Genomic DNA, 20,329 nt, shown 5'->3' with positions numbered 1-20,329 from the left:
AAGGAAACATCATTAAACGTTGACATCGGCGTTTCTGAGGAACAAGTATAGATGAAGCAGAAGATCAGGATGCCGGCTACATAAGATATCCCAGACGGGGATATCCGATTGTCTGCCTTGTGCTCTCAATCGGATATCCCCGTCCTGGATATCTTAGGTAGCCGGGATAGCGACTTGAATTAGACTACTGCGTAGTTCTACGTCAACAATGCGGTCGTGTCTTGAACACAACCTCTCATATTTTTTTTGTTTTCTTGTCAATTCATCAACAGGCTACAGGGTCCCAATGATGTACTTAAATGTAAATATAAATCTAAATCTAAATCTAAACATGAATCAAATTACATCATATTACAATCAATTACATAAAACTACTGTCATCACGTATTGAAAATACACATGAAAAAGCAATAATCAAGTATGAAAAATAAATCTAAATCTTCGGCGAAGAAGCGGTTATGAAACATAGTGCAAATTGTATCTCAAATGATTTCCTAATTTATTTCATTTTAGCCTAATTTAATTAAAATACGCCAGAACATTGTTGAAAGTAATACTTTGGACGTAGGATGGATGGTATATTGTTTTTAATAGACAAATTGATGGAAAATAGAACAAAAGTTTCATGATGTTTCAAAATGTTTAAATTTTCCATAGTGTCTGGTTAATAATCCAGTATTGTTTTAATTTTACTTACTGCTCGTATCTATTCCGTGTGCGGAAGGGCACCGTTGTTTTATCACCGACCCAGCAGGAGTTGGAGGCCAACACAGTATTGTGTCCCATGTCCAATTGCAGTAAGGAACTGAAAACGGGGGGAGAAAATAAGGAGCGTAATTATTTGTGAGATAACAACAGATTTTTGGTGTTATGCAAGTAAGCCACCCACGTTGTTCACATGAAATTATAGATACGTGGCTAGTTTATGTAACCAGGGGGAGTTGATTGGATGAAAACGGTTATAAAAAAATTATGTTGTGTAACACATATAGGTAACGAAGATGTCAACCGGGAAAGTTTATGTTCGGCTATATTGTCATTCGCGAATTGAACGTTTTATTATTTTGTCATGGATGGTGTATCAATTTTAAAAGAAAAAATGAATATTTTGGACACTAAAACTTGAGATATAATGTTTTTCTTTCATAATTGTGAGGTATAAAGTTTGTAATATCAAAAGGTGAATTGATTCATAAACATTAAACATTAAATCATATGAGTACTGAATTTGTCCGGCAGGATTAGTGTAGACTCATTTCAGGAGTTTAAGGTGAAGGTGGAAGCTAGCCACAAATGGCTGCCACAATGGCGCTCATTTCATTCATCTCCTTCCCTCACCTCTCGCCCAAAAATCAATAATTTTGCGAAACAGTGTGAAGAAAATGATCGTTTTCGCACACTTCCCATCAAGTAATATCAACCAAATTCTAATCGATTACTTACAAGATGTTGAATTTTCATCTGCTGTCGCACTGTATAGTGAAAAATGTCGGAAAACTCTAGCAAGTGCTCTGAAAGTTAAATTTTCGTTTTTCAATCTTCGGCAATGGGTTTGTTTGTATTGGTGAAAGCATCGTTATTTTTTCGACACTGATGCCAGACAACATCATCGAAACAGCTATGAAAACCACTCAATAAAATGTCAATCCTGAGTCATAGCGTTTCATGTAATGAAAATCAATAAAATAAAATTGTATTGATATCAATACAATTATTGTTTTTACGCTTAATGGGTCTATAATGTATGTTTTAGCAACTTTAACATTGGGTAAGAAAATTGTATCGCAGAGCTCGGAACACTGCCACGGCTGCCTATGCTCTCAAAAACAGTAAACGGAAAAGTATTACATTCAATCAACATTAAGGCTCTCCAACGTGAATATGTGAAAACAATACGATCAACGAAGGAAAATATTAAGGAATTATCAACATCGAGTTACTATGCGGAAGAACCAAATTAATACCAAAAGACCCCCAATTCGCATGTGTTATAAATTTGCTCATGTTACGCTCGCGTATAATCAGAATTTTGCTTCATATGCAAATGCACCTTCTATATATATTTATATTTGCAATTGTTCATCGGAACATATCGTTCATACATTTAACTTTAGTATTGAATTGTTATTTTTTTTCAAATGTATTCAAAGACTCGTGTCAATGAAGCGCCACACAGTCTGATAAGTAAATTGATCTATTTACGTGTGCTTTGCTCTTCTCTCACAAACACTATTACCCCATTTTTACTCGAGGGTTTACCTATACTACTACAATGGCTAGCTTCCACCTTCACCTTAAATAAATGTTTTTCAGTCCCTGTTAGAGTACTTTCACGTATGCTCCAGTTGATACGTTCGTCGCCCATCCGGTTGAGTTTCTTGCGGATCCCAATATTCGGGTACATTGTTGAATGAAGGTCGAACTTCGTTAGTAAACAACTTTCACATGATCTAACAATATATATATATATATATATATATATATATATATATATATATATATATATATATATATTTTTAATTGAAACTGACTTTTTCGTTGTCATGTCAATGTCATACCATATAAGTATATGGTAAGAAACAGTATACAACCATCAAACCATCTGAAATACAAAATTAATAAAAAAATGGGTGGGTTATATCAATGATATAACCGCAACGTTGACGTGGGACTGCCGTTGTCTTAGTAAGCATTTGTATTGTATTTAAAAGATTATCGATTGAATGAAACAATTTCTAAATTCAATTGAATTCAACATATTTGCTTTGTAAGTAAATAGTTTGAACAGTTGCCATGTATAATCAATTCATGCATTGTAATTTGATATGATGCCTAGGACTACCAGAATATGTGAACGGAAGAGTTGTCAAATGATCAATGTATTTTACATTTCCCTCTGAAATTTGCATCTCTCATGTTTATTGAGAACCAGAGCAGAGGTCCAAAGCCTCTAAGGAGGATGGTTAAAATATCTGTTATCCATGGTTATTATGGAAAGAAAGAAATGGATAAACTCCTTATCACATCACTCATCACAGTGAATATTGATTTTTACCTTTCCCACTAACAACTATCCTTGATAAAGGCTAGGGAACCACGATATAGAGGTGACCCTTCTGGTCTTCGAGCGGCGAATATCATTTTAACATTGTTCTCTTCCCCTGATGACTGTAGGGACGTGCCGTCGTCGTTATTGATTATTTAAAGTTCGAATCATCGAAATTTGTACAATGAGAATGGTTTGCTACTCCCAAGCGTCATTCGGTGTGTTCTTCGTGCAATTTCGCTGGTTCAGGTCAATCACGGAGAGCAACTACGAAGTGTACCCAAGTCTACCAAAGCTCAAGCTCAAGCTCTCATGTTTATGTAGTTCCCGAACCGCGAAAGCTCATCCACCTTTAGTATCTGAAATGACGATTTTCCCAGGCTTAGAAGTACGTTTTAGGGAAACATATTCCGGTCTGCACAAAGACAAGCGAGTACAAAAGTACTCGCAGCTTGCATATATTTGCCAATCGGATTCCCACAGGTACATTGATTTTGAAGTCTGTGTTGGGGAAACCGTAAATCGGACCAATCAAAACTTGGCAGTTAGGGCGTTTATATAACGCTTGATATTTTACAGATATTCAATTGTCTATCTCATGAAATATAACATTTTATTAATTGTGGTAGACACGTAGAAAAATTTCCTATCAATTGATGCAAACATCCTTCCGATCTATTAACAAATGTTCGATGTTATAAGCATTCGAAATCATTCATTTTTTCCTGCATGTTCAGTGTTTAGGTTTTCATTTCATCCCCATATATTCCGGTTAGACGTAGTCCCTCGTCAAAATGTAGTATAAAATTATTATTACTGTGGTTTTATTATTATGAATATTCTATACATCCTATATTTCGTGCTCCCTTGGCCGAGTGGTTAGCGTCATAACTAACATGCCGGGTGTTCGGGTTCGATTCCCGTTCTGGTCGGGGGGATTTTTCGTCAAAGAAATTTCCTCCGACTTGCACTGTGATCACGCGTATTCTAGAGCTTGCCACTCAAAATGCATTCAAGGCGTGTTATTTGGCATAGAAATCTCAACTAAGTACTAATAAAAATGACGCAGGTAATACTACGTTGAGACGGCGAAGTTCCTCTAGGAACGTTAGTGCCATTGAAGAAGAAGAAGAAGAAGATACATCCTATATTTATACTTAGGTAATATTCCATCCAATTCCTTTAAAAATTCTATTCAATCTGAGTAAGAAGAGTTCCACCATATGACCGGGTAACGGGGCGACGAATGTGTTAACTTGTGGCACGCAAAAAAGTATCATTCATGTTCATAGTGTTGTGTGTTAATTCAATATTTATATGCATTGGATTTTGAATTGTTGTGCAATTTTGGCATAACCCTTCACTAAGTGTAAAACTCTATTTAAAAAAAAATCCTAGGCATTTTTATAAAAATTTTATCATTTCAAAATTTGGTCATATTCTTCATTTTTCATGCAGCCTTCATATTACGCTCAAGGACTGGTTGGTTAGGCTTTGTCTTTTTCCGGGATGAGTGATAGCCAGAGGGAGCAAGGAATGGAAAAAATAAAGAATGAAAAAATACACATTGACTACCACGGAACATGGAGTCTAACGTTATCATGCTGCAAAATAACTTTAGAGTATCTCTCGTTGTATAGAATTGAACGAGGTATAATGTCGAGGTTGGACGAAATCAATTGCCGTTGCCAGAATCACACGAACTCTGAAGCTGTTTATAAACCACCATTGTACCCAAAAGCACATTGGGTGTACTTCATTGAGCTCTGCATTTCCAAAAAATTGTGGAATCTGTGTTGTGAACCTAAATAATGTTGTGTGCCTTAATATGTACGGTGGACATTGACAACAAAGTTAGGAGATTGTCCCTTCACTACGGGGGAACAGTCAAGCAACTACGCTCGATAGTTTGTTCGTAATGCTAGCTTCACCCCGAAGTGAAGAATTAGACATCGTAGCACTTTGTATTCGATCGATATAGATGATTTTGCAGCATTCTCTCCCTTCTGGAGAAATACGAGATTGGCTGAAGGTTTTTTCGGCAAAGCTCGACATTATGGACATTATGAGTGACGAAATCGTCTTGACGATGAAAGGCATGCCGCCAACCCTTGTTTCCAAGCTTTTTTTTTTAACTTTTTTGAAACAAAATGATTCGTGAAGAACTTTTCAGCACTGGAAGAAGAAAAATTTTAGAACGAACCACTGTCAAAACATTCTAGGTCCTATCACTTGGAGATCTGCAATAAAATAAAAAGTGCATTCAGATATTAAATTAGTTGAGCTTTAGGTGGTTTCTAAATGTTTGCAGCACAACATTACACTAGTGACTACAGAAACAGCCAACATTGGAAAAGAGCCACCCCGTATCAAGTATGTGAAGCAACCCCCATCGGTGTCGACGGTCATACTTCGGCACCGGTATCAAGACCAGTAAAGGGGAGCAATCTCGGAATAATACCATGGACTAGAATAACGAAAATGTGTGAAGTCATTTTCCTCGATGGAGGAGTTTTGCTAAATATCTACTAGAATTGGTACAAGCAGTGGGACCTCGTGCCACTATAGCCATCCCTGATGCTAGACTTGTATTGCTAGCCGGGGCTCCTTGTTCGAACGAAAAATTCTCGCTTACCTGAATCGGTACCAGAGCCAGTTAAGGAACATGTTCCGACGGAGAGTGTACTCCGTGTGAGTGGTGTCAACATTTTTTTATCGGTATATTTCCCAACGTTTCCGCAGAGCGTTGACCGTGCCTTGGAGGAACAATGTTTCGTCAGCCTACGTGTGAGGTACGATAATGCATGTTCGGAATATGTGTTGGAACGTCTTGTCAGCCTGCATGCGAGATGTGGTGTAATATTGAAGCTTCGTAAGGCATATTAACGAGACACAGTGGATGTCAGGTATGGAAACCCGCTCATGATGGTGCATCTCTCATGAGTGAAAAGCATGAAGGTGGTGTCAGACACTTAGGAGGTGATTGGCCATTGAGGGTAAGAACTTTTGAAATAAACTAATAAGTAGTAAAGGGATTCATCTGTATGGGATGAGTATAGATAGAACTCTGTTGTAAAGGTGTCACTACGCTGACAATTTGGTTCTATAGTGACCATTATCCTGTTCCATTCATTCTAGCAATGGCGCCGTTTTGTGTTTTCAATGCTTAAAAAAAGGAAAAGATATATTTTGGACCTGTACGAAAAATAAGTTAAATGCTCTTATAGATGTCGAAAAAATACAAAACTAGGCAATTTCGTTTGCTTATGGTCTGTTTATCAAAACAAGCTATATGAATTTAATTTACCTTTTACATGTAGTACACTGCATGCCGTTAATTGAAAGAAGTCAGGGTGGTCCTAATCCGGCCCGTTGTTTTTGTTCTTTGTGTGGGCGTTTGTGTTCGCGTGTTGACCGTAGAGCGCTGTCGTTGCATTTGTTTCCGTTTTCTTTTTCGTTTCCATTTCTGTTCCCATTTCCGTTTCCGCATGAGTTCTTTTACTACCACCATTTCGCTCTGACACATTCTTTGTCTAACTCAATTCCCAACTTAATTTCCGGTCTATTAGAGCCGTTTTCAATGAACCGGAAGCCACCATCTTCGTTTCCAAAATGACATCGGAATACGATATTCGACTTCCACTATACCCAACTGCACCCACTTTCACCCAATACCCATATCGTAGGGGTATCCATCATTGTTGGTCATTTAGAGCCATTATCAGTAAACCGGAAGTTAAAACAGGATTACATTCGTTTTCCGCTCGTCAGTTATTTTCACCTATTACCTATGCAATTGGGAGTGTCTATCATTTCCGGCCAATTGGACGTAGTTTCGATGCAAAGACCATGGGGGGGTCGTCTTAGCTCCACCATTTTTGGAGGTGTCGAAAAAGGGACTTCCGATTCGTCATGTTTCCCCCCTTTTCGTCACTCATGAACCACACCGACCAGCATAAAACATAGTTTAAGAGTTATAGTATTCATTTCAATGCCAGTCACAAAAAAATGAGAATTTTATGTGATGGATTGTCGGTGCAAAAAAGGGGGTCGGGTCAGGGCCACCATCCCCTATCTTTGATGATTCTGTAAACTGATGAAGAAAACTTTACTTTCATTATTATCCATTTTTTATTTACCTGTGTTTGGTATGACGAATTCCTCATACTTAAGTGCACATGAATCAAGAGTCGCATTTAGAAAAAGTTGCGATCCGTCAGTGTATGGTGAGACCATGTCGAATCATTACCTCTAGTATTTTGATTTAGTTACTTTCGCTTCAGGTGATTTGTTAAGTTATATCGGGCATTGTTGCTTCAATAAGACGAATTAATGTAACCTGAAAATAATAAAAAAAAAAGAATTCAAATTGTATTCGTAACAATCGTGGATAGTAAAAATTAGAGTTTTTTTTAAAAAACTTTTTCTGAAAATTGTTTTTTATGCTAATATTCATAGTTTCCACAGGTCTTCGAATTTATTTATGATAGTATAAACAGAGAAGAGAAGTGGAACACGAGAGAAAAAAGTGGCAACGATTTGTGGCAAGAAAATGTAAACAGTGAAACAATTGACAGATGGTTTACGCTCTAAAAATTGAACATAATGTTAAGATGTCTCTAAAACGGTGGGAGACGTCATATATAAGGTGGGAGGTTCGTATAAAATGTTATTAATGTTAAGGTGGCCGTACACTGTTTGCCCGGAGGTCAAATATTTGATATTTTTTGACAGATAATGTTTGATTTGATATTTGTACAAACACTATTTTGTTTGCCACTCTTCAATTTTCAACAGTAGTAAACAATATCTGTTCCGGATCTTAGCCGCGGAAACTATCCTTGGAGTGGACAGAAAACTGGAACGTGTCCTAGATGGTTGGTGGTAATTCAACTAGATGGATTTAATCCAAAGTAGTTCTTTCTGGATGGATGCCAACGTATAAAAAAAAAGGGTTGACTCTACTCAAACACGTCGTGTTCTGAAGATGATCTTTATTAAACTGGATGCTGAATTGGTACCGGATACAATAAATTATCTCCCTTGAGGTTTATAAATTTTCTTGATTATTCGGCGATTTATATCGGGAGAGTAAGGGCGATTACACATTATCCGGTTTCAGCCGGACCGGTTTCAAAAAGCGCCGCTGGGTTTGGACGGATAACCGGATAACAATGTGAAAGAGTCATCGCACTACACAAAACCGTACATCATTCACATACACATACATGCATTTATTAATATAGTGGAATGACAGGTAAACATTGCAAATATTTCAGCTACATGCAGCTGATTGCATATGGGAAATCCTGAAACCACAACTGCTGCGGCAACCACGAGCCTTCCCAAATTTGTGTCCATTGGAGAGTACATTCGGCCGGGGTGTAGTACGCCAGGCCTCGCGTACACTACTTGCACATCAGAGCGGTGTTCTTATGTTCAATAAACATGAAAAACCTACTGGACAAAAAACATGGCTGTAATAAACAGTATTTCAAAAAAACTAACTTTAGTCCAGTTGCGGTGTACTTATCCACACGCTAAGTTCTTTTATTTCCAAACATACACAACTAGCATGATTTATTTCACACGCTCTGTTGCCACATATTTTTTCAACAGTCTCAGAAACACGGTTAGAAAAAAGTGTAAAATTTGATGAACCAATAATTATATCATTTCGTAACAAGGGGGGGGGGGGTACTTAATTATATGTGATATGTGTTCAGTTCCTGTGATTATCCTTAGAATTTACCTACGAGAGAGTATATGCTTATTCATCCATTCTAGACTGTCTATTTTATTCCACCATTGCAGTAATTATTCTTACGATTAAAATTACATAGTAATTTTCCTTCAAACACTATCTCACTATCTCTTCGTCCAGAAAGGCGCTCAGCATACATATGTCGCAATTCCTGGTGCACGTACTCCTGGAGCAAGGACAGCTTCTCGAACGCATTTCGCTTCAACGCACAGCTGTTAATAAGCGGATCCTGGGCGATGAATGACGAATCAGAAATGCCAACAACTGGGTGATTTCGCTCTATCTGAACCGATACTTTTGTGTCGGACAGGGGAACATCTTGATCGCCGAGCACAGATCGGACAGTTTTGGTTTGAGTTCCTCGAGTCGAGTTGCGGACACCTCATCGTCGATCGTGTTCCGGGTCAGGACGAACTGTGTGGAATACCGTATAAGAATTAGAAGAGATAACTATTTTGGTGTGTTTAATTGAACAAAAACTGACCTTCACATTCAGCTCGATGAAGTCGCTCAAAATTTTGCCCTTGATGAACCAGTTGGAAATTTATTTCACATCCTTGATCTCGATCAATACTGATTTCGAATAAGGGAAGTTGTCTGTGAACAAAACAAAAACAGAGGTTAATTAAGAACTCGATCAATTTGTCGAAAGACACTACCCACCGTTAATAACACAATCCATGGCAATATACTCCATGATGCCCTCGTGCGCCTGTGACCATTGCTTCGCTTTGATCAGAAAGGTTCATCACTTAACTTGTTCCATAGCAGCGAAATAAAAATTTCGGCATCCATATCACTTGCGACTTCTGAATTGACTCCAAAACAAACAAACGTCAATACCACACATACTAATGCATGAGAGGAAAAATTGCCTGAATTGTACTAACACTAACAGACATCACAAACAACTGTCAATTCGCGTTGAGCTTCATGCTCCGCTTTTGGGAAATGATAGTGATAATGGACTTTCAGGTGCAGTAAACACATATATAAAATAAAAAATTATGAATGAAAATTAACTTTTTCTTATATGTTATATGTTTTTATGTAATAGAGTAGCACGTTTTTTGCAAGAGAGGAAATACCCCGGAACAATAATTATGTTTGATAGTGATTTTATATTACAATATTGAGTTTTAGTGAAAATATCAAGAAAATTATACAGAAATGATTAAACAAGAATCAGTACCGCAGGTTTTAAGAAATGAAATAAGTAATGAAATAAATTTTCATTAAAAATTTAAACAACTCAAAACTGTCTTAAGGTTTAATAATCTTATAGAGAATGATTTGCTTTCCCAAACTGATGTCTCCACCAGACGTCGACACTATACTACTTTCATCGCGTATAATACTTGTCCGATCGCCGGACATGTAGTCGCAGTAGACGGCTGCATCACGGCGCCGTAAATAGGTTGGTACGGTTGAAATTTGCCATTTGGGTTTCAGACCGGTCCGGCAGAAACCGGATAATGTGTAATCGGCCTAAATGTGTAGTGAGAGTAGCTTCTTTTGTAATATTTCACTTTTGAAATATTTCCCTCGCAAACTAGTACCACAATGTGATTTTAAATTGGGAATAGGAATAGGCAATATATCGAATAATTTAGTTTCTAATGGGCTGCCGCAACATACCGGCCTCCGTTGAAAGGAACTTTCAAACATGAATCCTATCTAACTATGTCTGGTTTTGGTCAATTAGGATTGACGAAGTTGCACTGGTTGATCTGTTAGCCTCGATGACATCGTCGATCGGTAGAGGACAGACTTCCGTTATTGCCCGTCGGTAACTTCCATTTGCGGTTCGAACCTGGATGACCCTTGTGCGACCATCCCTGCCAGGGAAGGCGCTTTCGATTCGGCCCAGATTCCACTTCATTGGGGGAGTTGATTCGTTCTTCAGCAGTACCAATGTTCCAATTTTGATGTCTGGATGAGCCATCGGCCATTTCTGTCGATCTTGAAGTTGACCAACATACGCACTAGACCAAACCTTCCAAAAATGTTGAATCTTCTGTTGCATTTTCTGGAAAGAAGTGAGGCGATTAATAGGAGTTTCGCAGAGATCAGGCTCAGGAATCTGGAATAACGGCTCTCCAACTAACAAGTGCCCCGGAGTGAGAGCAACAACGTCAGCAGGATCGGATGACAGGGGTGTGAGAGGCCTTGAATTCATGATTCCTTCAATCTGGGTAATCAAGGTGTTGAATTCCTCGATAGTGAGGAGAGTATCCTTCATGATGCGATACAGATGGTGCTTGAAGGACTTAACGGCGGCCTCCCACAACCCTCCAAAGTGCGGAGACCGAGCTGGATTAAAGTGGAAGTTAATTCCCACTTTGGTGCACTTGTTTGTGAGATCTTCAGAACGGTGCAGCTCATCGAATAGCTGTCTGTGCTCTTGCAGCTGACGATTCGCACCAACAAAAGTGCTTGCATTGTCGCAGTACACGTCAGTTACGCGACCGCGACGTGCCACGAAGCGTTTCAAAGCACTTAAGAACGAACCCGACTGTTCGGATAACTAAATTTTCCACAGCAACACTTTTGGAGTGGCTCAAAACTGAAATTATATTTATTAATTAATATTTTGTTTACACCCTGCATTTGCACCACTTACTAAAAATAGTCTCCATTCCCTTACGACGTTTAACCTTCCTGAACTCTTCCTACTGCTTACTTTTCCTATTATTGAATTCACTAATTAATTTTTTAATTTATTTTCTTTTCTTTCCAGATACTCACAATCAATCCAGTGTGCTACGTAAGGCGCGGAGGTAAACTTGGCCCACCGATATATCCACCTTATCACTCCTAACACTGTTTCGATCGAAATATATTTAATAAATTTCCCGTTTGCAGAATCTTACAAAACCCTTTTTTTTTGTTTGTTATTATTTCTTTTCTTCTTCTTCTCCTATTATTCCCCTGACAGTTCACTTCCACTTTTGAGTCGTCTTGACAGATATCAGCAACTGTCATTCTATCAGCCACACGAAAATCGGTACTCGCCGATTACTCCGACTGGCTACAGTCAATACCCGGTGATGTGAACAGTCCCCTGCCCGTAACATCCGGTAGAGCCTCCAGCCCTTCCGGATTTACCATCCTGTATCTCCATCACCGCCAGATTCGCCACACCTCGTCGATACACTTTGCCATCAGCCGTCCTTACATCCGCTTGCCGGATCCTTCCATCTGCTCCCTTGACGACTTCTTGTACGCGTCCTCGTCTCCACTGCTTCCGGTTCTTTCCTTCCACAATGAACACCAGATCTCCGACCTCCAGAGGCTTCCTATCCTCGAACCATTTCGGGCGATGATTGAGAGTGGGCAAGTACTCCTGCGACCACCGTTCCCAAAACTTGCTGGCCAGGCACCGCGACCGTTGATACATGTTGCGCAGGGTTTCATAGTATTGATCTGGGTTGTCCAAAACTGCATCTTCCTTGGTCACCGTTCCTCTTATGAAGTGATTCGGTGATATAGCTTCTTCATCAGCGGACTCCTGTGGAATGTAAGTTAATGGTCGGGTATTAATCATATCCTCAGCTTCTGCCAAAGCCGTGATGAGAATCTCATCGGTCAGCTTCCGCCCGTCGTCCAGGACCCGCAGTGCCTCTTTGACCGACCGTACCATTCGCTCCCAGACACCGCCCATGTGTGGTGTACTGGGAGGGTTGAAATGCCACGCTGTGGTGGACGAAGTGACTCTTTCCGCACACTCTTTATGTATCTTCTCAATTTCCTTCTTCATTACGGTGTTCGCTCCGTGGAAACACGTGGCGTTGTCGGAAAAGATGTGGTCGGGAATGCCTCGCTTGCTCGAGAACCGTTTGATGGCCATCAGGCAGGACTCCGTGCTCAGACTGTAAACCACGTCCAAATGCACGGCCCTCACAGCCATACATGTGAAGACCACCACCCATCTTTTCTCCGTTCTGCGACCTATGATTACCTCAACTGGTCCTAGATAGTCGACTCCTACCGCACTGAAAGGCCGTAGGTGAAGAGTGGTACGATGGACGGGTAACGGTCCCATCATGGGAGCAGCCGGAACACATCGATTTACCTTGCACCACACGCAAGTCTCGGTTGCTCGTCGAATTGCTGTACGTGCGTTCTGGATCCAAAACTTCTGACGAAGTTCGTTGAATACGGTCTCCCTGTAAGCATGCCCGAACTTCTCGTGGTAATGCAGGATCAGTTTTTGGGTTATCTCGTGTCTCCCCGATAGGATGATCGGGAATTTCTTGTCGAACGGGATCGTTTCATTGGTCTCCATTCTTCCTCGTACTCGCAGCACACCTTCCGCGTCCAGAATTGGAGAACGTTTGTACAAAACGCTGGACCTCTCGATTCTCTTCGGTGGTTGTCCCGTTTCTAGCTCGAGATTCGCTGTGAGGATGCTCATCTCCTCCGGAAAACTGGCGAATTGCGACTGTTTCCAGAGAATGGTTTCCGCATGCCGAAGTTCTTCTTGTTGAAGGGGTTGCTGAATTGCTGGTTGTTTTGCTCTGATTAGCGGACGATGATGCTTCGTAGCCTGCGAAGTCACGATTGGCTCGCCGGCTATTTTACGGCGACAGTTAAAGATGAATCGTACCACCGTTGCGGTCACCCGTACCAATTTCGTCCAACCTGAAACAGCGCTCACATCGACCACTTCATGGAACATCATTAGACCTCTCACGTCCTCGCTGGTATCTTCGCTTGGTTCAATTACCGGCCACTGATTGCGCGGTTGATACAGCATCGTTGGACCATTCACCCAATCCGACTCGTTCTGCAATGGAGGTCCTCGACCCCACTTGGTGAGAACATCCGCGACGTTCTGCTTGGTCGGTACCCATCGCCAGTCTCTCATGTTGGTTAGTTCCAGAATCTCACCAACTCTAAATGCAACGAACTGCTTATATTTATATTGATCTGACTGTAGCCACGACAGTACAGTTCGGGAGTCGGTCCACAGAGTGGTGCAATCAATACACAACGTAGTCGTTTCCAAAAAGGTTCGGCTCAATCGAGCGCCGAGGACGGCAGCCATCAGTTCCAATCTGGGAATCGACTGACGCTTTAGCGGCGCTACTTTTGCGCGAGACATGACCAGATTACAGTTCACTTCTCCATTGACGACCGACCTTAGGTATGCCACGCAGCCATAAGCGTGCTCGCTCGCATCCGTAAAGATGTGCAGCTCGAGGGACTCTACCGACGAAGATTCAGCATCACCCAGATAACATCGTGGAATTCGTAATTCCTCGACTTTTGGAAGCAATCCAATCCACTGCTGCCACTGGTTCCAACCGCGTTCATCGATTTGGTGATCCCATTCGCAGCCACTTCGCCAGAGATGTTGGACGAGCATTTTGCCATGAATCGTGAATGGGGACAGTAGCCCCAATGGATCGAAAAACCCCATAACACAGCTTAGAACGTTTCGCTTTGTAGGCCGCTTTTCACCGCACAAATAGGCTTGCATTTCCGGCCGGGGAGTCGCAGAAAAGGCAAAGGCGTCATTTTCTTGCTCCCAGATTACCCCAAGAACCCGTTCGTTGGACTTCTGCTTATCTTGGTTGAAAACAACTGCTCCCCCAGGTTTGGCGTCCCCTAACGCTGTCAGAACTTCCAGCGAATTCGACACCCAGTTTCGAATGTCAAACCCGGCTCGCATATGGATAAACCTCACCTGTTTCGCTCGTTCTACCGCTTCCTCAATCGTGTCGACACTGTCGAAGTAGTCATCGACATAGTGCCTTTTGATGATGGCCATCGCTGCTTCCGGGAATTGACCGGCATGCTCCTCCGCATTCCGGTTCTTGACGTACTGTGCTGATGCAGGCGAGCACGTCGACCCAAACGTGGCGACGTCCATGACGTACACTTTCGGCTTTTCTGCGCTGTTGTTTCGGAACAGGAACCGTTGGGCGGATTTGTCCTTGGCGATCATCTTCATTTGATGGTACATCTCGCGGATGTCTCCACCGAAAGCAATCCGTCGCTCCCGGAAGTTGAGAAGCACTGACACCAGCGGCACTAGTAGGTCCGGCCCCTTCAGCAGCATGGAGTTGAGGGAGATTCCTTGGACCATCGCCGCAGCGTCCCAGATGAGTCGAACTTTGTCAGGCTTCTTCGGATGCAGCACCACATTCAGCGGGAGATACCACACCTTTTTGGGATCCGCAATACGCAGCTCTTCTTCGGTGGCTTCATGGGCATATTCTTTGGTTTGATATTCTTCGATCTGCTTTCGAACGTTTTGATACAATTCCGGCGACCTTTCCAGCTTTCTCTCCAACTGCTTGAGCCGCTTCAACGCCATAGGGTAGCTGTCCGGGAAGCTCACGTCGTCCTGGATCCAGAGGAGCCCCGTCTCGAAATGGTCCCCTACGCGTTTCGTAGTCTGCTCTAGGATCGACCGAGCCCTCTTATCCTCAGCCGATTCCTGGTGCACTCGTACCACGGATTCTTCGAGTGCGTAATGGTTTTTGAGGAGATCGTGAAGATCTTCGTTGGATACCTGTTGGTGGTAGCCTAGATAGTTGCCCTGCGATTCAGAAGATGCTCGTCGCGGCCCGTACACCGTCCAGCCGAGTTGACACCGTACTGCAATTGGCTCGCTCGTAGTGCCTATCTTCGCTTCCAGAGGAGCAAAGGCGTGAATGTTGCTTAGCCCAATTAGAATTCCAGGTCGACCATCATACGAACTGATCGGCAATCCCCGCATGTGATCGTACTGCGCCGACAGTTCATCAGCCTTGAGCGTCTGGTGCGGTAGTCTTAGCTTGTCGACTGTATACACCGATCTCAGCAAAGTCTTCTCCGGATTCTCTTTATCTACAGCGGAAGTCCACAGATTCATTCGCCTGGAGTTCTTCTCGACTCGGTAAACGTCCGCAGTCCAGTTGAGAACTAGCTTTTCTTTCACTCCGTTTAGCCCCAGACGATCAGCCAACTCGGTCTCTATCAGCGTGATGGAAGCTCCTTCGTCTAGGAATGCAAGCACAGCCAGCGATTTTTCTCCGCAGTGAATCATAACTGGAATCATCCGGAACATCATTGTACCGCTGGGCTTGATGTGCGCGTGCATGCCAACTGCCGTTGTGGCCGGATGGATCAGCGGATTGTGCAATTCTCTGCAATCATCTACGTCGCACCGAATCTTGAAACGGCATTGCCCACTGTGCTCGTTCAGGCAAACCGTGCAAAGTTTCCATTTGGTGACTATCTTCATTCTGTCTGCAAAGGATAAGTTTTTGAAGTCCTGACAGAATCTTAGCCGATGGTCGTCTCGTTGGACGCTCTACACGGCTTCTGCTTCTTCCGATCGTTTCGTCCATTAGATCCGCTCGCCTCACTGTGGCTGTACAGAGCTGCTTTCTCCTTCTGCTTAAGTTTTCCGCTCGTCCCAGCTGTTGCTTTAGTGTCTGGCTTGTATTCGTAGTTGACGTTCACCTCACATGCGTCGAACACGATCTTCGAGATGAAATCCGTGAACGTTCGCAGAGTCGTTTCCTTCTTCTTCCGTTTGTAGTGCAACCACTGTCGCTTTTCTCCGTCCGGAAGTTTATTTACCAAATCCTGTATCAGGATTGGATTCACGAGGTGAAGAGTGAGCTCGGCAGCTTCTAAATGCTCGCAGAGCTGTTCCACCGCATTTCCGAAAGGTATGAAACTGGCCAACCGGTCGGCTCTCGGGGCATCCAGCTTCCGAACCCTCTCGAGATGGCTTTGCAGCAGCTGCTCGGGTCGACCGTAAAGTTGTCGAAGCTTCGTGATGACCCTAGGAACCGATTTGGGAAGGAGAAGTTGCCCACGAACTGACTCAAGCGCCGCACCTTTTAGGCTTTCTTGCAGACGCACCAAGTTCTCTACGTCTGAATAGCCGCACGCTTCATTAGAAGCTTGGTAGGCTCCAAAGAACAGAGGCCACTCTTCTGGTTTTCCCGTAAAAATGGGAAGTTTCCGCGTAAGCCCATTCCTGGCACTTAATTGGGCTTTACTTGGCCCGACACGCTGGTGCCCCTGCCCGTTTTGGAAGCTAATGTGGCTTTTCTGGTCGTCGTCATCAACTCCGTCGTCGCTGGTATCGGCACCATCATCGGAGCTCTCGTCTTCTTCATCTTCTTCGCCGTCGTTGTTCTTCCCGAGGCGATCGAGATTCTCCTTCGTCAGCTGAACCGGTTTTTGTTCTTTCGGAGACTGCTTAGAAGTACTCGGTTGGACGTCCTGGGATTCGGATCTCTTCTTATTCTTAGTCGGCTTTTCCTTGACGTCTACCATCGCCATCTGCTTTTCCAGTTTGGACATCTTCTCGCGTTGCTCGGCTTCCATCACCTTCATTTGCTCGAAGTGCTGCTGTTTTTCCCGCAGTTCCGTTTCAAACAGAGTCCGTTTTTCATCCATTTCCTTTTCGCGCAACTCTCTGGCAGCTTTTAGCTGCTGTTCGCGTAGGTTCCGCTCTAGACGCATTTGCTTTTCCTTCAGAGCATTACTGATTTCAAACTCTTTCTGTTTGATTAACCACTCGGCTTCCATTTCCTCCTCCTTACGTTTTCTTTCCGCTTCCATAGCTTTCAGCTTCTCGGCAACGGTTGGAGGGGCGGACGTAGGATTCTTCTTATCACGGTTCTTCTTCAGCTTCTCCTGGTAAACCGTTTGACATGAATCATCCGGACAGAACCACTTCTTGTCCTTTTTCGGCACCGTAGTTAGGCCCACACAGCGTAGGTGAAACCAACTATCGCAGTTGTCACAGGCAATCATAACTTCATTCTCCTGCGAGACCTGCTTACATCGCTCGCAGGGGGTGGTAGTCAGATCCAGGGATTTGCTGCTCATCGTGGTTGAGGCCTCCGAAATCTCGTTATTTTTATTTTGAGATTGTTCGGATAACTAAATTTTTCACAGCAACACTTTTGGAGTGGCTCAAAACTGAAATTATATTTATTAATTAATATTTTGTTTACACCCTGCATTTGCACCACTTACTAAAAATAGTCTCCTTTCCCTTACGACGTTTAACCTTCCTGAACTCTTCCTACTGCTTACTTTTCCTATTATTGAATTCACTAATTAATTTTTTAATTTATTTTCTTTTCTTTCCAGATACTCACAATCAATCCAGTGTGCTACGTAAGGCGCGGAGGTAAACTTGGCCCACCGATATATCCACCTTATCACTCCTAACACTGTTTCGATCGAAATATATTTAATAAATTTCCCGTTTGCAGAATCTTACAAAACCCTTTTTTTTTGTTTGTTATTATTTCTTTTCTTCTTCTTCTCCTATTATTCCCCTGACAGTTCACTTCCACTTTTGAGTCGTCTTGACAGATATCAGCAACTGTCATTCTATCAGCCACACGAAAATCGGTACTCGCCGATTACTCCGACTGGCTACAGTCAATACCCGGTGATGTGAACACCGACGTCAGGCTATATACCATTTCGATATGGACAGCCATATTCGTTTGTATGGCCTCCAACATACAAACGAATATTGCAACGAAAATTTTCAGAGAATTGCCCCGACGACTCGGCGGGCGAACGTAAAACGGACCGCAATAGTCCACGCCGGACTTCAGAAACGCGCGCGACGGAGTCACTCTCGCTGCCGGTAATGATCCCATGAGTTGTTGGATGCTCTTCGGTTTGCAGGAGAAGCAGATCAGGCATTTGTCCACCACTTTTCTCACTAAATCTCTGCCTCGAATGGGCCAAAACCGCTGGCGTAGAGTATTGAGAAGCATTTGTGGTCCACAGTGTAGTGTGTCAATGTGAGTTCTCTTGGCAATCAGGTGAGTCAAATGATGTTTCGCTGGAAGTATGATGGGGTGTCGAGTGTCGAATGGAGCGTCCAACGCTTCCAAGCGCCCATGTACTCTCAATAGCCCTTCTACATCTAAGAAAGGGTTGAGTTTTTTCAAAGACGATTTAAACAAAAAATTCCTTTGCACAGGTCCAGGATATCGGTGCAGAAAAGCAATTTCTGACGAAAAGGAATCTTGTTGAACTTGTTTCACCAGCAGTTTTAGTGAATCGTCTAATTCTTTCGGTTTGAGCGGACCAACTAATCTGTTTTCTGAACTTGTGCGGCAATTGTAAACAAACCTTCGAATCCATGAGAGCGTTCGTTCGAGAGTAGACAAAACCGAATATTTGTTGATAAGAGAAAGTATTAGGGGAGGCGAGGTTGTGACCAGCGATACGGTTCCCCGAATTTCTTGATTTCGAATACAATGGTGTAGTGGCGATAATTCGATTATATTAGTAGGCCAATGAACTTTCCTTTCCATCAGGAATGGTGGCCCATGCCACCAGAGTTGATCGTCTATTATTTGTGCAGGAGAAATGCCGCGAGATATACGATCAGCCGGATTTTGCTCTGACGGAACATATCGCCATTCGCTTCCATGAGTGAGCCGATGAATTTCGGCGATCCGATTGGACACATACACTTTCCATGTTGAAGATACTGAAGCTATCCAATGAAGCACAATGCTTGAATCAGACCAGAAAGTGATCGAGCAAGAAAGTTCAGTATTTTTCTTTACTGTGTCGGCTAGTTGAGCAGCCATGACAGCTGCACACAATTCAAGTCGTGGAGTTGACTGTTTCGATAGCGGGGATACTTTGGACTTTGATATGAGGAGGGTGCAAGCTATATTTCCACCTTTGTCGATCGATTTAACGTACAGGCAACATCCGTACGCCTTCTCGGAGGCGTCTGCAAAACAGTGCAGTTCAAGTTGGTCAAACTGGTCGATAAGTACTCTTCTAGTTATTTTCAAGGTCGAAAGCACTTGAATTTCAGTCCTAAAGGTTTCCCACCAGTTTTGATAGCCGAGTGGTAACTCCTCATCCCAAGTAAACGAATTCGACCACAGGGACTGTAAATAGATTTTGGCGGACACGATTACTGCTCCCACAAGTCCCATGGGATCAAACAACCTGGACATTTCCGAAAGTGCTATCCTTTTCGTGATTGGTATTGAGGGTGAAAGTAGTGGAACCTTGAATCCAAAAGAATCAATGAGTGGATGCCAAATTAATCCGAGGGTTTTGACCGAGCTAGATTTGTCGATTTCAAGATCATCTCGGTTATCACGGAGATATTCCGGAATGTGGGAAAGGATTTCTGGATCATTCGAGCTCCATTTCCTGAGCAAGAAGCCCCCAGAAGCAAGTAGTTGAATTAGTTGCTTACAGCTTTCGATTGTTCTATCTTTATCGTCATCTCCAGCCAAATAATCGTCAACATAGAAGGATTTCTTTAGTAGTCGAGCTGCCAACGGAAAATGATCCTGTTCGTCATCCGCGAGCTGGTTCAAGCAACGGTTGGCGAGGAATGGTGCGCATGCTGTACCGTAAGTAACGGTTTTAAGTTGGTAGGTTTTCAATGATTCACTCTGAGATTTCCTCCAAAATATTTGCTGCAGCGTGCGATCTAGCTTGTGCACCCTGATTTGTCGATACATTTTTTCGACATCAGCTGTAACAACGTATTTGGGCAT

At 42.7% G+C, this 20,329-nt stretch overlaps 3 protein-coding genes and 1 long non-coding RNA gene across 12 annotated transcripts in view; 1 reads left to right on the top strand and 3 right to left on the bottom strand.

Annotated features, from left to right (window-relative positions):
• Positions 1-18,003, top strand: part of LOC129779560 (uncharacterized) — a 26,548-nt gene extending 8,545 nt beyond the window's left edge. Inside the window, exons 2-3 of the long non-coding RNA XR_008743706.1 lie at positions 11,551-11,590; positions 17,922-18,003. This is a non-coding gene — a long non-coding RNA (uncharacterized LOC129779560). The remainder of the gene's footprint in view (positions 1-11,550; positions 11,591-17,921) is intronic.
• Positions 1-20,329, bottom strand: part of LOC129779556 (PDF receptor) — a 127,024-nt gene that overhangs the window by 36,519 nt on the left and 70,176 nt on the right. For 7 of the 8 annotated variants that reach the window (XR_008743704.1, XR_008743705.1, XM_055787104.1 and 4 more), the window contains exons 2-3: positions 7,186-7,385; positions 698-805 (exon numbers count right to left, since the gene is read on the bottom strand). Coding sequence is in view for 6 of the 8 variants with exons in the window: in XM_055787104.1 (XP_055643079.1) it covers positions 698-805; positions 7,186-7,282 (205 nt within the window). In the remaining 2 variants the exon portion in view is untranslated. Of the gene's footprint in view, positions 1-697; positions 806-7,185; positions 7,386-10,448; positions 10,840-20,329 lie in introns of those variants that run through there. The other variant, XM_055787106.1, reaches the window with a different exon arrangement.
• LOC129779554 (uncharacterized) lies at positions 10,847-16,047 on the bottom strand. Its single transcript, XM_055787102.1, has 2 exons — positions 11,559-16,047; positions 10,847-11,513 (listed from the first exon to the last, which is right to left on the bottom strand). Exon 1 carries the CDS (start codon positions 16,045-16,047, stop codon positions 11,848-11,850), a length of 4,200 nt encoding a protein of 1,399 aa, XP_055643077.1. The 3' UTR covers positions 10,847-11,513; positions 11,559-11,847.
• On the bottom strand, positions 16,089-20,329 carry LOC129779555 (uncharacterized). 2 transcript variants are annotated; one of them, XM_055787103.1, is made up of 3 exons: positions 17,930-18,191; positions 17,805-17,884; positions 16,089-17,747 (listed from the first exon to the last, which is right to left on the bottom strand). In XM_055787103.1, the coding sequence occupies exon 3, from the start codon at positions 17,652-17,654 to the stop codon at positions 16,089-16,091; it is 1,566 nt and encodes a 521-aa protein (XP_055643078.1). In that variant the 5' UTR covers positions 17,655-17,747; positions 17,805-17,884; positions 17,930-18,191. The 2 variants fall into 2 exon arrangements, 1 of the variants encoding a protein (XP_055643078.1); XR_008743703.1 differs by having other exon boundaries at positions 17,726-17,747; positions 17,930-20,329.

This window comes from Toxorhynchites rutilus, chromosome 3 (genome assembly GCF_029784135.1).
Source record: "Toxorhynchites rutilus septentrionalis strain SRP chromosome 3, ASM2978413v1, whole genome shotgun sequence".
Taxonomy (NCBI): domain Eukaryota; kingdom Metazoa; phylum Arthropoda; class Insecta; order Diptera; family Culicidae; genus Toxorhynchites; species Toxorhynchites rutilus.
The sequence above is the reverse complement of the archived record's forward strand: the minus strand, read 5'-3'. Positions and strand labels throughout refer to the sequence as shown.